Source organism: Cydia fagiglandana, chromosome Z (genome assembly GCF_963556715.1).
Source record: "Cydia fagiglandana chromosome Z, ilCydFagi1.1, whole genome shotgun sequence".
NCBI lineage: Eukaryota > Metazoa > Arthropoda > Insecta > Lepidoptera > Tortricidae > Cydia > Cydia fagiglandana.
In genome coordinates this window covers 24,894,246-24,911,860 of record NC_085959.1, presented here as the reverse complement: position 1 = coordinate 24,911,860, position 17,615 = coordinate 24,894,246, and the positions used below count along the sequence as shown (strand labels likewise).

Sequence of the window (17,615 nt, the reverse complement as noted above, 5' to 3'; positions counted from 1 at the left end):
AGTTATTCAAGAAAAACCGTTTTTGGAATATACACAGGACCCTGATTTAATCTACTTTTTGAATTTACACTCCCAGTGATTCCCCCGAGGGACGTACGAAAAAAAAATCCAAGAACTGATTATTCATGGGAAGGGTCGGTTTTTTGGATATAATGACTGGACTAACTTGTAGAGAATCAAATTTCCTACAGTTTTTGTCCTTACGGTTTTACTGTAAAATCAAAAATGGCCGAGTTATTGAAGAAAAACCGTTTCTTTAGAAAAAAACCATTTTTCAAATATACGCAGGAGCCTGATTAAGCCTACTTTTTGAATTTACACTCCCAGTGACCTCCCCGAGGGACCTACGAAAAAAAAATCCAAGAACTAATTATTCACGGGTAGGGTCGGTTTTTTGGATATAATGACTGTACTAATTGTTTACTGTTTGCCGGGCTTATTTCATCTTCATTCAAATCGTGCATTTTTGAGTTTATATTTGTAAATTTAACTAATTTTACGTAATAGTTACGACCAAAATTTTGTTAGAGCCCGTGAATTATGTGATCATGTGATGTGAAGCAAATATGCGCTACAAAACATTTGAGATTTGTGGTATGAGGACCGGTCGTGTTGGTGGTGAAAAACGAACATTTATGGCTAAATTTCCATTGGATGAAGAGAAGTAAGTTCAAAAATCTATTTGTTTTTCTACATAAAACACATAACGCATGTTTCTGTTGAATTTAAAAGAAATTCTGGAATAAAATAATATTATTGTAAAAGTTAGTGCGGTACCCAGATAATATCGATATTTTTTCTGACCAGTTCTTATTATGTTTTGGTTTTCCTTGCCATATATATATAAAAGGAGACGAGCATAAACAAGCTGTTTACCTTAACCTGACTACAATAATCCGAGTATAATACCAGGTTTCTATTAATATTGAAAAAAGTTGCTCCTTACCAGGTGTAAAAGATGGGTTCAAGTGACCGGTAATGAAGATTTGGCCTATGTGCCTATCGAAAAGCTGCACGAATTAAAATATGTTTGTGGGAAACATTTTCAACTCCGAGACTTTAAGAAAAAAAAGACCCAATTAAAAAGAAATGCTGTTCCATCTGTGTTAATAACTGCAAAACGATTATTTTAACCAAGTGAAAACTCACTCTAATTTTAATACAATTCAAAATATTTACTATATTATCATTATATGGCCTGATATTACACTTTCTCGTTTATAGTACTGGAATAATAATTTAATGGTTCCGTATAGTACCTTTTAGATTAATACATTATGTCCGTGGTCTAACAACAATACTTTCGTGTATGTATTACAGAGCCTTCAAAGTCGACTGCGGTAACAGCAACTGTGGGCATGGGCACTAGCAACTCTACGAGCAATCATTTGTGTAAAATTTCAGTAGCCAACTCTAGTAAATATTATTTTGAAAGTTTAAATAAAATTAATTAAAAAGAAAACTTGTTATCATTTATTACAATAATACTTTTCGTAACTTCTAATAAAAAAATAGTGTTTACGAAAGGTATTGCGAAAGATTAATAATAATAATCATAATTAATCGAAAAGCAACGCATTTTTTTTAAATTATCCTTATCGATAAAAATGTCTAACAGTATGTTCAACACATCCCTTTTTGTCGCTCATGTTGGCAGCAGTGCCGTCCACAGCTGTTGTCATCAAGCTGTCATAATTTCTGTCCTATTGGTACAGGATTCTAGTGCACGTTCCATACTACTCAGAATATCAAGTCAAAATATGGAACTCCCGTCTCTTAAAACGTAGTGGTGCCGTCTCTTAAAAGACAGGGATGCGTTCTTGCTCCCACCCTTTTTGGTATCTTCTTTTCTGTTCTTCTCTTGGTGGCCTTTAAAGAATGTGATGTAGGAGTTCATCTGCATACAAGGAAAGACGGGCGCCTTTTCAACATCCGTCTGTTAAAATCAAAGAAAAACAGATGCCACCTGTTGGCCAGAGAACTCCTATATGCAGATGATGCTGCATTGGTCGCTAACACAGAGTATGGGCTCCAAGATCTGCTAACAAAATTTAACAATGCCTGCCAACTTTTTGGAATGACTGTAAACAGTAAAAAGACTGTGGTTCTCGTTCAAGGCACGGATCACATGCCCAGTATCATGCTTGGTGACGATACTCTTGAAGTAGTCGAGAACTTTTGTTATCTTGGATCGACTACCACCAGCAAGTTGTGCAATGATCGAGAGATTGATACACGGATTGGTAGAGCTGCGGCCAACTTTGGAAAGCTTCAAGCTCGAGTCTGGAATAATAACAAGCTGAAGCTCTCTACCAAGATCCTAGTATATAAAACATGCGTCCTAAGTATCCTCCTGTATGCATCTGAAACATGGACAACCTACACCAAACAAGAGCGCCGCTTAAATGCTTTCCACATGCGCTGCCTCCGTACGATCCTCGGAGTCACCTGGAGGGATCGTATGACAAACGAAAGGGTTCTCGACCTTGTTGGCTGTTGTAGTATCACTGCTACCCTAAAACAGAGAAGGCTGCGGTGGCTGGGCCATGTTTTACGTATGGACTCAGATAGACTTCCCCGGGCAGTGATGCTGAGTGAAATTGCATACGCCAAACGTCCAGTCGGACGCCCGTTGCTTCGCTTTAAGGATTCCTGCAAGCGGGACATGTTGTCCTTTGGCATCGACCCGAACACCTGGGAAACGGAAGCCCTTAAAAGAGCGGAGTGGCGTAACCTCTTACATGACGGCATAGCGAAGCATGATGAAGTCTGGCTCGATGATTTAAAGCAGAAAAGACTTCGGGCTTCACAGGAACCATCAACGGATTCGCGTTTCACCTGCGATCTTTGTGGCAGGAAGTGTCGTGCTGCGATTGGACTTTACAGCCATAGGAAAAGGTGTGCCGCACCCCCGGTCTCCGACGGCGCACAGACCTCTTCTCAATAAACTGTCGCTGCAACAATCATCTGTCAAGATGCTGTGGCCAATGATGATGATGATATTCTCTTTGCTAGAGTGTGCGGAACAAAGAATATAATACTCACTAGGAGAAGAACGATAACTCCATACAAAAAAATGTCCCCTTCAAAAGTTCGTTTATACTACTAGCGCTCGGTAGGATACCATAGTAATTAGAATTGACAACCCGTTTAGCCTAGCGCCCCTAGCGGGTATTGGCAGTAATCCAGTTCAGGATGCTTATGGTCCTGGGTTCGAATCCCGGAGAGGGAATTTCTTTTTGTATTATTTTATTTTTTGTTGGGGTCAGGTTTTTAAGAGCCCATCAACGTGCACACTAGCGCCACTGCTGAATACATTAAACTAATTTTTATGTTACTGCATTCGTCAACCTACCCGTTCAAAACTAAAACGGCCGTTTTTGTTTTGAGCTCATAGATTGACGAATCCAGCAACATAAAAACTAGTTTGATGTATTCAAAAGGTACTTAAATACACAATACAGTCAGTAGCGGCCCCTTTTTTAAATACCTGTAAAATTTAAATTTAACTTAAATAATCACGATTATTTATTTTAGCAGTGGTGCTAGTGTGCACGTTGTTGGGCTCTTAAATTAGCATATCACAAATAAATAAAGAAATACGTTATAAGATAATGATTAGGTACTATATTTAAAAATTCGTCAAATATAAAAGGTTACAAAAAGTTACGTATTATTAAGATATAAATATTTTCATTCCTATTACCCCGGCTACTCACGTAACGATAAATCGTTGCGATAAAACTGTGCAGTCCGACTGTGCAGATAAATCGAACCGTGTGTATGACAAATCGTTACGATAATCGACATACACACGGTTCGATTTATCTGCACAGTCGGAAACACAGTTTTATCGCAACGATTTATCGTTACGTGAGTAGCCGGGGTTAGGATTACTGTATATATGTTAGGAGCAATACATATGAATACATACATTGATATGGCAAATGGTTACAAGTTGTTATTACATCTATCCGGTTATCGGACATTTCTGCTCCACAGCTCCACGCAGCGTTCTTGGTCACCGGAAAACTAGTCTGTATATGCAGCAGATACGTGCCCTTTGAGCTTTTTCCAAGAAATCATATGACGGGCCAGGATTATATTATTATCTCAAGCTCAAGCCATGATTCACTTTCTAAAACAAAATAGTCACAAATTAAACAATATAATATAACTTCCTAATAAAATTACTAACGTCGCTAATTCCTAAGGTCTAAATTTACCAGCTTACTCGTAAACAATGAGAGGTTTACTTACGGGGATAGTAAGATTAAATTATTATATTTGAATTTGGTAATTAGTACCTACGCTCATTTTTATTTAAAAATTGATATATTTCTTACCTTGAAATTATCGCTGTTTCTGGTTTACTACAACGGTTTCCACACACACATTAGGGCTTTTCATAATCCGGATAAGAATTGTGGATGAAGTCGCCATTGCCGGATACATAATACAGCAAGGAAGGAAGACAACGTATTAAATTTAACTAAGTCTGTGCGAAGACGCATTTAGATATGTTGCTCGTTCATATGAATAGTTTTTATTTTTAAATTAATAGGTAAATAAATATATTTCAAGTGAATAAATCGTTTTATATGAAAATTTATATTTTTGGCGTTAAATGACTTAAATCAGCCCATCGACACCCCATACTATGATAAACTATGAACGTACTTGTTACCAACATTGAGGCATAGAAATAATCTTATCGAATTAAAATGACTGTTGTTGCATTTTGGTAGCACATACCATACTTGCTTTCAACTTAGTCGTATTATACTTACTTTTCTTTAGGTTGGTATGATCGGTAAAACGTCAACCGTCATTTAAAATTTTCGTGACAGCGGTAATATTAAGTGATTATTTTTGAGTATAAGACAAAATAACTTTCTCTTTTACTTAAATGGGGGGCAAATCTTTGCGAAAATGTGAAGTTTGTGGGGTCAGGCGTGTAAGAAGATTAACTTCTGATATATTTTTGGCGAGATTTCCGCTTGACCCCAACAGGTCGATAAACTGATGTTTTATGCGATATTTTCATTTTGAGTCGTTACCAGATACTAATTTAATTAGTTTGGAGCAGTTTTTATCGTTTACAATCCTTGATTAAAACGAAAACATTCTGTGAATAGGTTCTTCTTGTAAAAAACTAGGTAACCTAAGGACACGAATAGTGTGCGAACAACTTGTCGATAATCCCTTTATTTCAGATGTCGATTATGGGTAAAGTTGACCGGCAACGAAGATTTGGTATATTTACCCATACAAAGATTAAACGAAAATAAATTTATTTGTGGAGATCATTTTCTTCCAACTGCCTTCAACAAAAATGGAAACAGGCTAAAAAGGAATGCGGTACCAAGCCTAAATCTCAAGGCGCCCCTCTCGGACAAAATTCTATCGTCATTCCCTATTGTTCCAGAGTTTTAAAAACCGGGCAAGTGCGAATCGGACTCGAGCACAAAGGGTTCCGTACCATAATGCAAAAAAAAAACAAAAAAAAAGCAAAAACAAACGGCCAAAGTTAAGCAACGCGGGGTGGTCAGTACTTGGATGGGTGACCGTTTTGTTTTTGAATTTTTTCCATTTTTTTTTGCTTTATGGTACGGAATCCTTCGTGCGCGAGTCCGACTCGCACTTGCCCGGTTTTTAGGGTTCCGTAGCCAAATGGCAAAAAAAACGGAACCCTTATGAATTCGCCATACCTGTCTGTCTGTCTGTATGTCTGTCTGTCTGTCCGTCCGTCCGTATGTCACAGCCACTTTTTTCCGAAACTATAAGAACTATACTGTTGAAACTTGGTAAGTTGATATATTCTGTGAACCGCATTAAGATTTTCACACAAAAATAGAAAAAAAAAACAATACATTTTGGGGGTTCCCCATACTTAGAACTGAAACTCAAAAATTTTTTTTTCATCAACATATGGGTGTGGGGTGTCTATTGATATTGAGGTTTCTAATATCATTTTTTTCTAAACTGAATAGTTTGCGCGAGCCGCGAGAGACACTTCCAAAATAAGAGAATGATAAATCTAAAAAATATATATGATGTACATTACCATTACCAAATCGTAAACCGCTATTGTATTATGTTACTTGCTGGTACGGAACCCTTCATGGCCGAGTCCGACTCGCACTTGGCCGCTTTTCTTTAACTAAAATCAGGCAAGTAAATTAAAATGTTTGATTATGTTAAGCGCCCTCCAGACTATGCGCGTGAATCGCGGGCGAAGCCGCGAACGCGAGTGTGGAGTCTAGTTCGCTGATATGCGAAATCGACTCCAGACTCGCGTTCGCGGCTTCGCGCCGCGATTCGCGCACGAGTGTGGAGCGGGCTTTACAGTGGTTTCTGCTGGAAGTGTCTCAGGACAAAAACGCAAACTAGGAGGTAAAAGATAAAAATAATACTTTAATTATATTTTTATTTTTTGACTTTCGTTTGAATTGAATATAACGTAATTTTACAACCTTGTTTAAGGTGAAGATGATGATTCCACAAATTCAAAACGAAATAAGGGTTATGACCCAAACAGTGTGCCATCGACCTCAACTTACGAGATTTCTGATAAAATGACACCACATCATTCAGAAATAGGTATTAAAATTTTATTAGTATTCATAATTTGCTACCTTTTTTTAGGGTTCCGTAGCCAAATGGCAAAAAACGGAACCCTTATAGGTTCGTCATGTCTGTCCGTCTGTCTGTCCGTCTGTCTGTCCGTCTGTCTGTCCGTCTGTCTGTCCGTCTGTCTGTCCGTGTATGTTACAGCCACTTTTTTCCGAAACTGTAAGAACTCTTGAAACTTGGTAAGTAGATGTATTCTGTGAACCGCATTAAGATTTTCACACAAAAAAACAATAAATTTTGGGGGTTCCCCATACCTACTTAGAACTGAAACACAAAAATTTTTCTTTCATCATACCCATACGGGTGGGGTGTCTATGGATAGGTCTTCAAAAATGATATTGAGGTTTCTAATATCATTTTTTTATAAACTGAATAGTTTGCGCGAGAGACACTTACAAAGTGGTAAAATGTGTGTCCCCCCCCCCCTGTAACTTTTAAAATAAGTGAATGATAAATCTAAAAAAAAATGATGTACATTACCATGCAAACTTCCACCGAAAATTGGTTTGAGCGAGGCCTGGTAAGTATTTTTTTTTAATACGTCATAAATCGTAAACCGCAATTTTATTATGTTACTCGCTGGTACGGAACCCTTCATGGGCGAGTCTGACTCGCACTTTGCCGCTTTTTATTCTTAAACTGAATAAAGGCAAGTACATAATTTAATAATGTTATGTTACAGTAGTTTCTGCTGGAGGAGTCTCAGGACAAAAACGCAAACTAGAAGGTAAAAGATTAAAATAATACTTTAATTATTACTTCCCGGCCGCCTAAACTGGGCTATAACCGCGAAAATCGAAGTTCGCAAATTGCGGGGATTTTTCTCTGTCACTCTAATTACGCCTTCGTTGGAGTAAAAGAGAAAGATCCCCGCAATTTGCGAATTTCGGTTTTCGCGGTAGCCGCTCTAGATAACGTAATTCAAGACCAAAAAAAGTAAGAAATGTTGCCACTTTTTTACTAGCGCGTCTTGTATTTATGTACAAATAAGTAACTAAAAGTACTTTTTTAAATAGTAGGAGTAAAATTACTAATGAATAAATTATCTTAACATGATTATTTATCAAAAGGAATTTACAATTTTACAAACAAATTATTGCAGTGGCAACATTGTCATACTTTTTTTGGTCTTGAATTACGTTTTGCAGTATAGGCGTTCAATTTTGTATGAAATTCCTTTACAGTTCTCTGGAGTTGCTCCGCCCTAACGCTACGTCTTACGTAGGCGAACAACGCGCGAACGCGGCGCGGCGCGGCGCGGCGAAAGCGGCCGCCGTCGCGCCGCGCCGCGCCGCGCCGCCTGACATTCGCGTGCAAATCGCGCCGCACCGCGTTCGCAACGAGATCGCTTACGTAGGACACTTCTATGGGCATCAAAGGATTGATTTCGCCGCGCCGCGCCGCGCCGCGTTCGCGCGTTGTTCGCCTACGTAAGACGTAGCGTAAACGTGATACTTCGAAGCCTGATATAACGCCCGGAGCGACGACATTTCATTGCATGTTTGAGAAAAAATTGTTATTTTCTCAAACATACTTCGAAATGTATGCGTTAATATCATGAAATGAAGACATGAAGTTGCTCATTTGCTCGTCTCAACAAGATCTTTGACACAAGATAGTACTCAGGGTCTGATGATGGAGCCGGAAGGTGGTCACCGGTACCAATCAACCATGCAACTAAACCACTTCGTGTTTAGGCTCGTTTTATTCGTCTCAACAAGATCTTTGACACAAGATAGATAGTACTCAAGGTCTGATGATGGAGCCGGAAGGTGGTCACCGGTACCAATCAACCATGCAACTAAACCACTTCGTGTTTGGGCTCGTTTGATTTGTCTCAACAAGATCTTTGACACAAGATAGTACTCAAGGTCTGATGATGGAGCCGGAATGTGGTCATACCAGTTCGTTTTTAAACCCTCGTTGATACAAACTTTACAACCTATTGGTACCAAATGCAATGACGAAACATGTAAATAAGCGAGTACCTATAATTTCTTTCGAGTAATATACCTTCATAAGTACGAGTATGGGGCTATTAATAAATTACGTCGTTTCAAATGGAAGGAGGGGGGGGGGGTCTGGAGATCGGATGATGTAGCATGACGTAGGAGGAAACAGAGTCATCCGAAGCATGAGTTTTGGATGATTTGAGGGGTGGGGCCCCGGTCAAAAATCGTCAAAAATAGATGACGTAATTTATGAACAGCCCCTATGTACATTTGCACTGCATTTAGTATTTTCGTACTTACCAAATAACAGTTTTAGGACTTTAAAAGTTAAGTACAGTTAGTGTTGTTATGGTTGATTTCAATATGCTTCGCGAAGGATCAAGAATGTTTAATCCATCATTGTAGTGCGAGTGTGGTAGAAGGAATCGGCATACTGAGCACGCACGGCCTGCCGCAGCGCGTAAAATACCTAAACTCGCTCAACCCCGAAATGTAATAGCGCTCTTAACGCCTTCTCGTAACTCATGAGGTCCTGGTAATTGCTCCGCGCTAAATTAAATTTTTAGACAGTTGTTTTCTCGATTTTGGCCACCGTAGCCTATAGAGACTAACAAGCAACGCTAAGTGGTTTTCGTAATCTATGGATGTTGCTATATTAAGGGTGTCACATGCGCGTTTCTGACTTATGAAGCAATTGTTTCTACTTTACAACCGTCTACCGCAATCCTACAGTATGGATGTCTACCGTCTCCAATTCTCCCTCAATTGCTCAAAGGTTTACTGGAAGAGATCCCTTAAAGGGATAAGTTCGCCTTTGTACTAATGACGAATGTTATTTTTCCTGTTTTGTTTTGTTTTTTGTACAATAAAGTGTTTTACTACTACTACTACTAAAGGTATATAAAACTTATATTTACTATGCTTTTAGTAGACATACATTCCATACATATTTGTAAGGGTGGTGAGCTAATTAACAGTTATGCTGCATATACATTTGCGTCTGTCCACGACTTACCCCCTTATTCATAAACGTTTACTAAAGTTCACAAGCCGATAATAATCGTTTGTCCCTTTCTGACGTATATTAGTATGATGGAAATGGACAAACTATTATCAGCTTGTCAACTTTAGTAAGCGTTTATGGATAAGGGGGTTAATGCGTACAATTAGTACGTTCATCATCATCATCATCATCATCATCTGTTTTATTGTACCCCATAATGTATTGAGCCGGAGCGCCATCTAACTCAGCAGTCGAATTTGAAGTAGGTCTGTTTTTTTTCTTAGACCAATAAGTCTCTGTGTATCCTGTATTGTATGTATCAGTGGCGGCGCGTCAAACATATTCATAGGCAAGCTGGGGCTAATTTGGCTTACATATTCCTTTACAACTCTGCTCAAACGTCCAAAAACAGGCAAGCCGATGGGAATCGGCTTTTATGGACGCGCCGCCACTGGTATGTATCTAAACTATTTATCTTTCAGGAAATGGTGTGTTGGCGTATTGCGATGTGTCCGGGCAGCTGGGTGCACTGATGAATTGCTATGGCAAGGACAGCAAGGCTGATGCTGATGCGCCTGACGATGTTGAAATGGTGGAGAGAGCTGATGATGGTAGGTTTATAATTATAAACTCCTCCTTCCGCCTCCTTGCATCGGTTTCCTCATCACCGAGGGTCGTGGCCACTTCTAGGGAACAGCTTCCCTTTGACAATTTGCCGCCATCTCTTTCTGTCTGTCGCCGAATGTATATAATTATAAATCACCAAATTGAGCAAAACTATCAGGGAATAAAGAAGTGGACCCAGTTACAAAATTGTCCTTATTAACAGCCAACCTGATGGCTTCACGTTTTAATACTAATGATTTCTTATTTCAGGTAATGACTTGGACAATTTGATCGAAAACTATAACAGTGACGACGATGACAACGCGATATCGCTAGAGAAGCTCAAGAATGAAACGCTAGGGTTGGGGACAGTGAGAGACGAAGACGAGTCAAGACCCGTGTCGCGGCACGAGCCGGCGGCGACCACGGTGCCGCCGCAGGCGCCGTTCCAGCTTTCTGCGACCCCGGGACACCTTGAACATAGGTACGAGAACTGTTAATATATATCTAAGATACTACAATGGTGATGATGACAACGCTATATCACTAGAGAAGCTCAAGAATGAAACGCTAGGGTTGGGGACAGTGAGAGAGGAAGACGAGTCAAGACCCGTGTCGCGGCACGGCACATACAAATTAGATTCGCGTTCACAAAGTTACTCACCACCTTGTACCATCAGCCGCAAAAGTGCATGGCGACTATGAATGAATTCATTCATAATTTCTCCACGCAAATTCGCAGCTCATTGTACTTCAAAAAACCTTTAATTTATTATAAAGCTTAAAATTATGTTGTTAACTGCATATGGTTTTTACCATTCCAGATACATGTGCTGGAACGACATCGGCATAGTCCGATGCCACACGCAGGAGAACGGCGAGTCGACCATTGACGTAGAGTTCCACGACACCAACCTCCACCACGGGATCAATCTCAACAACTACCTGAATCACACCATGGCCAGCCTGTCTGCGAGCGTGCTGGTGTTGGCCTGTGAAACGTCTAGGTTAGTTAGGCCCATTTGTATCATTCCGCCAACCCGGGGTTAACCGGTTAAACCTGGAGTTACCATGGTTATTTACCAGTACAATTTGACACTAGGTTAATGGTGAAAAAATTACTTATCCTTCCATAGAAAATGAACCAGCCAAAATGTATGAAACACCCTTTTCTTTTTCGCCATTTCGGTGTTGTCCCCATAGTAAAAGTTGTTCAGTATAATACCAAACCTGCCTGGCAACGGGAATGCAGTTATATTTTAGCCACCATGTATATCATTTTAATAACGTTAAAAAAACGTCTATAAAAATTATATAATGCATACCTAAGTTGAATTAGTTGTTATTTTCCTTAAGAATACATAAAATGGGAAACACTATGCATTCATCTCAAGGTTAATAATTATGAATGATTTGCGAAGATGAGGGTGAATTTTCCTTGCTAATGGGTATTTCTATAACTAATTGTGACAAATCAGATTTATGCAAATAATCTTTTAATGGTGCAATAAAAACTTTTTTTTGTACTCGTCGACTATAATTCTTGAATTAAGATTTCTTATACCAAACTTCAATTGGGTATTTTTAATGTATGGGCTCCCAACTCAACTATAATATTCATATCGATTCTGTTTAGTCAACTATAATGAAACTGACCAATCACAGCTTGCCGCGATCAAGAGGCCGCCGAAAGACGCTGGATGCGGGTCACTTCCAACCGGTACGAATGGAGGTCCAAGGGGGAGGCCTATGTTCAGCAGTGGACGTCTTATGGCTGAGATGATGATGATGATGATGATGAAACAAAATCTACCCTCAAATGGCTTCTTAAGTAAGCCAGTTGAGGTTGGATGAAAACATTACACGATCAAATAACGTAGGTTAAAGTCAGGTCGTTTGGTGACATATCTAGGCGGTTTTGCATTTGGTTGGTTAACCAATAAATCTTATAACTACCCGAAAATGTAAAAATTGTTTGTTTACTTTTATTTAAATACCTAAAGATACAGACTACAAGTGCTGGTATTAAAAAAAAGGTGGTACCAGAGTTAGGCTTGCAACTTTCAAAAAGATGATTATACAATCAAATCCTTTATTATGTATGACCTTTCCGGAACATCGAATTGTGTGTAATGCCAACTCCTATGTTGAATAAGACATGCACAAGATTTTAATGGTGATTATTATAGATAGACTACGCAATAGCTAATCTATTAAAAAAATATCTATATCTTACAGCAAACTAGTATGCATATCGCTGGTCGGCAGCAGCAAGGAGTGGAGCGTTTCCATGCCCGATACCGAGGAGATCCTGTGCGTCACGGCGGGCAGCGACGTCGTCGCGTGTGCGACTAACGCGAGGTTGCTGCGGCTGTTCACGCCAATGGGCACGCAGAGACAGGTCTGGTAAGTATTTTTTTTTAACACGTCATAAATCGTAAACCGCAATTTTATTATGTTACTTGCTGCTACGGAACCCTTCATGGGTGAGTCCGACTCGCACTTGGCCGCTTTTTAACGCGTGTTGAAAAAGCTCCCGTGCGAATGGGGGCTTACGTAATTTTAGAGATCTAAGCATACATACAGACAGGCAGCGGGAAGCGACTTTGTTTTATACTATGTAGTGATGAACAATTTGTTACTAATCATAATTATTATTAACAAATCATTTTGTTTTAGATGATGCTTCGACTTCAAGGGTAAAAACGAATAAAACCACAGATTGTATACGAGGAACACCGCCAAAATATGGCTACAGCAACATAGAAATGACTCCACGAAAAAAAAAACTTGTAAAAAAGTTGCAGCGAACACAGTGTTTGTTATCATCACTCTCAAAAACATCCATCGATTTGGACAAATTAGATTCCGATTTTCTGAAAAATGTTGTATCAGACTCTCTGAAAAATCAAGCCCGGAAACCTAGAGGCAAGCGATGGAATTTAATTAACAAAATTTCTGCTGTACTTTCATAAAGTATCTTCTGTAATGCTAGATCCAAAACAAAAACATAAAATGAAAGTGAAATATGCCGCTCAAACTCTAAGTAATACTTTCGCAGCTATTCTAAAGATGATTGCAGAAAAATATGAAGACACAGAGTACGGAAAAGAAGTGGCACAAACATCCGAGGTAGTACGGGACCTTAATAATTTATTTGATTCTACTAATGGCCCATCAAACCCAAAAGATGTAATAAAGGGACGAAGACAAAATGTGTCTCGTAAAACCAATCACATAGAAATCTGGAATAGTTTTTTGAAAAAGCTGAAGTCAATGGAGTTCATGAAATCAGATAGCAGGTTAAGATTAAAAAGAGTCAGATGCGTGGAAGGTTATATTGTAACCATAAATTCGCTTAAAGATATCTGGTGTTATTGTAAGGATCAAGGATTTAACTATTTGAATTTACGCTCACTGAATCAAGACGCTCTTGAAAACCTATTCGGACTTATACGACAGAATAGCCCTACAAATCGAAATCCTACCTGCACACATTTTGTAAGTGCATTGAAATCAATTCATATTTCTGGAATGAATGCACCACATAACCGAGGATCTAATTGCGAAGAAGATTTGAACAAGTTATTGCTTGTCAATCCATTATGCCAACATGATGTTGATGGTGATGAGAAACTCACATCAATGACTACCAATGAAGAAGAAGAATATCCTGTTTTAATGATACCTGAAAATGAATTAGAGGAGCAAATTGAAACAGATTTAACAGACATAGAAAATCAACCTATTGTATATTTAAGCGGTTACATAGCTTATAGACTGTTGAAGAACGTAAGCTGTCAAATGTGTTCTAATTTGCTGAAACTGGAAGATGTTACAGATCACCCAATGTATAAATTTATAAGCTTGCGGGAGTGGTGGCAAGAAAAGAAATCATTAACGTACCCATCTATCCAGCTGTGTCGTACAATTGAGGAAGCGAAAAACTATTTTGAAAAAAATAGTCATTTATTATATGAAGAAAATGTCGGGCAAATGTTTTGCACACTCTTTGCGGCAAACATTAACATAACCTGGTGGACATGTAAGGAACATGAGGATTTCATGAAAAAACAATTATTTTGGCTTGTGACCAAAATCTTAATTAGAAGACAGTGCCAAATATTAAATTCGGATATTATTAAAACAGAAGAAATTTCTGCGAACGCTGCAAAGATAGCTCAACTAAGAAGCGCTGCAAAATAATATATGTAATAACGAGTATGCAATATCAATTCCACGCGGACGAAGTCGCGGGCAACACCGCGACTTCGTCCGCGTGGAATCTTATCTTCAACATTTTACATCTTTAGTACCTATAATTTTCATATCCAAGCAATGTTGACATTTTTTAGCAAGTTGTATGAAGTTTTAAGTCAAGTGGATTTTGATGTTGGTTGCTGAAATTACTTTTCTTGTATTCTCATAATAGGTATCTATGCCCTTATACAAAGATTCAAGTTCCGCATTCCGCACTCACTAAATATCTGATCTCCATACAAACTTTCAACCCCTTTTTCACCACCTTAGGGGATGAATTTTCATAAATGCTGAAATGAGTTTTCTTGTATTTTAATTTAAAACGTTTTTACAAAGTGTCAAGTTCCTTGCTTAAAATAAAATTTGCACCCGCAGACAAACTTCCATCCCCTTTTTAACCTCCTTAGGGGTTGAAATTCCAAAAACGTTGCAATCACTTTTTTTTGCAATCGGCTATTATGCCTTTCTAAGAAGTTTCAAAACCATTTGTAATGGATTCATACTTTCAACCCCTTTTTAACCCTGTTAGGGGATGAATTTTACAAAACGCTGAAATTACTTTTCCTGTCTTCTAATAATATTCCTAAATACAAAGATTCAAGTCCAACACTCGAAAAAATGTTTGATATCCATACAAACTTTCAACCCCTTTTTCATCACTTTAGAGGTTGAATTTTCAAAAACGCTGAAATTAGTTTTCTTGTATTTAAATAATATATCTTTTAACGAAGTTTCAAATTCGTAGCTCAAAAGAAAACTTTAACCCCATACAAATTTTACGTTCATAACATAAGCGTATTGTAATAATAAACTATCTGTATCATATCTTTAATATGTTAAATAAAATTATTTTTATATTTTGCTTTTATTTTATTAATCCTAGTGATACTCAAAATTTACTGTTACTATAGTACAGTACAGCAGCATGTACAGTCGCCATCAGATATATCGAAGCGGCCAAAGTGCTCACAAATATCTGAACACGCCTCTATTGTCATGGCGCTAGGTGCGTGTTCAGATATTTTTGAGCACCTCGGCCGCTCCGATATATCTGATGGCGACTGTATCGCACATTTATCGATATCGATAAAGAGTAGGTACGCCAGTAGTGGCAAGCCCTAGTGTTGTTTTTTTTTGTGTTGGCAATATTGACATGTATTTGGTGTGTTGGCACAATGTACGTTCATAATTCGGTTTAAGGCTTGTTCGAAAGTGCCGACTCTTAAAACGTAGTGATTATATGCTCAGTGACTTAAATGACAGCATTGACATTACAGACTTTTGTCTTGTCTATGTTCTTACCGGCCAGACTCAAATCAAGGCCTATCAAAGAGGCCTATTGACAAAGATTTTTTTTAAATTTTATCAAGGAGGGTAGAGGCACGTCTACCCTTCATAGATTTTATGAACATAGACAAAGACAAACTGAAATAGATAATAATTTACATATTTCAAAAAATAAATAATAATTTACATATGACTTTGACTACTTCATAAAATACAAATCAATATATATTTGATAAAATAATTGGATTTGTTCCTAGAAATCGTATAGACAAAGCCAGTTCTAGCAATGTTGCTGTAGTAAAATATTTTTATGGTAATTACTGGCAATACAGGTCTAGAAACGGAGCACACATGTACAATTATGAAGGGTCACGTCATTCCAAGGAAGTCAATAGGCCTTGGTGCGGAAAGAGAAGAGTCGTGAAATGCATGGAATCCACTGATGGAATCATGATGGAATCCAATCAATCTACGACTCTTCTCTTTCCGCACAGACTCTATCTAGTACCAAAAGATGAATAAAGTCTAAAGGCCCCAGTACACAATGGGCCATCGCCGGCCACTCCAAGGGACGCATTTATGCGTTAGAGGGAGCAAGTGATATTGTTATCTCATTCTACCGCAAGGCTGCGTCCCTTGGAGTGGCCGGCGATGGCCCATTGTGTACTGGGGCCTTAAGAAAAAAACGTGCCTCGGAAATCAAGAAAAAGTCATTCTCGGATAGATGGCGCACACACCTTTGGCCTATGCTCGGCTAGATGGCGTGACGACACCGTTTCATATTTAACAATATAACTCATAGATATCAGTGAGTGAACATGGGTCAATGATATAAAATAATAAAATAATTTATTTACACTATTTTGATTATACGTGTTTATTTTGAGTTTTAGTCGTGTGTCGATAAATGGCAGGGTAAATTTACAGTGACTACAAAATATGTAAATTTATAACTAATGTCAATGTCATAACTAGAGTCAGACCGAGAAAAGTTTGCAGCGATTTTGATAGCCCACGCAGTGCAAGTGTCATTTTAAACGTCAAAATACTATGAAATGATTATGTGTAAATAACACTTGCACTGCGTGGGCTATCAAAATCGCTGCACTGACTTAAATCTAGAACTATCGACGCTTTATCGACGTTTGATTTCAAATTGAAGCTTTATCTTTAAGCCCCCTCCAGACTATGCGCGTGAATCGCGGGCGATGCCGCGAACGCGAGTGTGGAGTCGATTTTGCTGTCCGCGAAAATCGACGCCACACTCGTATTCGCGGCTTCGCGCCGCGATTCGCGCACGAGTGTGGAGGAGAAGAGAATATAACAACTACGTTTTAAGAGACGGGAGTTCAAGGCCTGCTCACTTCCTAAGAAAGTTATGTCCCCAAATAATTGCGCATGTCTGCGCCTGAAGCTTCTATGTGTGCGTTGGCCTCTGAGAAAAAGTTGCGAGTAATAAAAATAAAAACATTTTTCTACAGCAACATTGCTCCCAATTCTGATTTAAATTATCACGAATTTTATATATTATTAATCATAAAACGAGTCTTAAAACGCTTAAAACTTAATTATACTCGATGTCATACTGTATTTCCCGCCAATCATTTGTGTAAAATTTTAGTAGCCAGACTCTAGTAAATATTATTTTGAAAGATCAAATAAAATTATTTAAAAAAATAACTTGTTATCATTTATTACAATAGTACTTTTCGTAACTTGTTGTTGATAACATTTTGCTGACCGCCATAAGTGTTTACGAAAAGTATTGCGAAAGATTAATAATAATAATCATAATTAACCCGCGGGGGCAGCTTGTGGCGAGCTGACGGTGAGTGGCGACACCGCGGACCCCTATTCCAGAGGGCACTTTC

General features: G+C 38.5%; 2 protein-coding genes across 2 annotated transcripts; both read left to right on the top strand.

The window, feature by feature from the left end:
- Positions 1-10,000: 10,000 nt before the first annotated feature.
- Positions 10,001-11,342, top strand: LOC134678961 (WD repeat and HMG-box DNA-binding protein 1-like). Its single transcript, XM_063537719.1, has 3 exons — positions 10,001-10,202; positions 10,468-10,681; positions 11,022-11,342. The coding sequence occupies exons 1-3, from the start codon at positions 10,124-10,126 to the stop codon at positions 11,245-11,247; spliced, it is 519 nt and encodes a 172-aa protein (XP_063393789.1). The 5' UTR covers positions 10,001-10,123; the 3' UTR covers positions 11,248-11,342.
- A 173-nt stretch (positions 11,343-11,515) lies between these two features.
- On the top strand, positions 11,516-15,314 carry LOC134678447 (uncharacterized). The gene is made up of 2 exons (XM_063537021.1): positions 11,516-12,603; positions 12,877-15,314. The coding sequence occupies exon 2, from the start codon at positions 13,186-13,188 to the stop codon at positions 14,401-14,403; it is 1,218 nt and encodes a 405-aa protein (XP_063393091.1). The 5' UTR covers positions 11,516-12,603; positions 12,877-13,185; the 3' UTR covers positions 14,404-15,314.
- Positions 15,315-17,615: the final 2,301 nt, after the last annotated feature.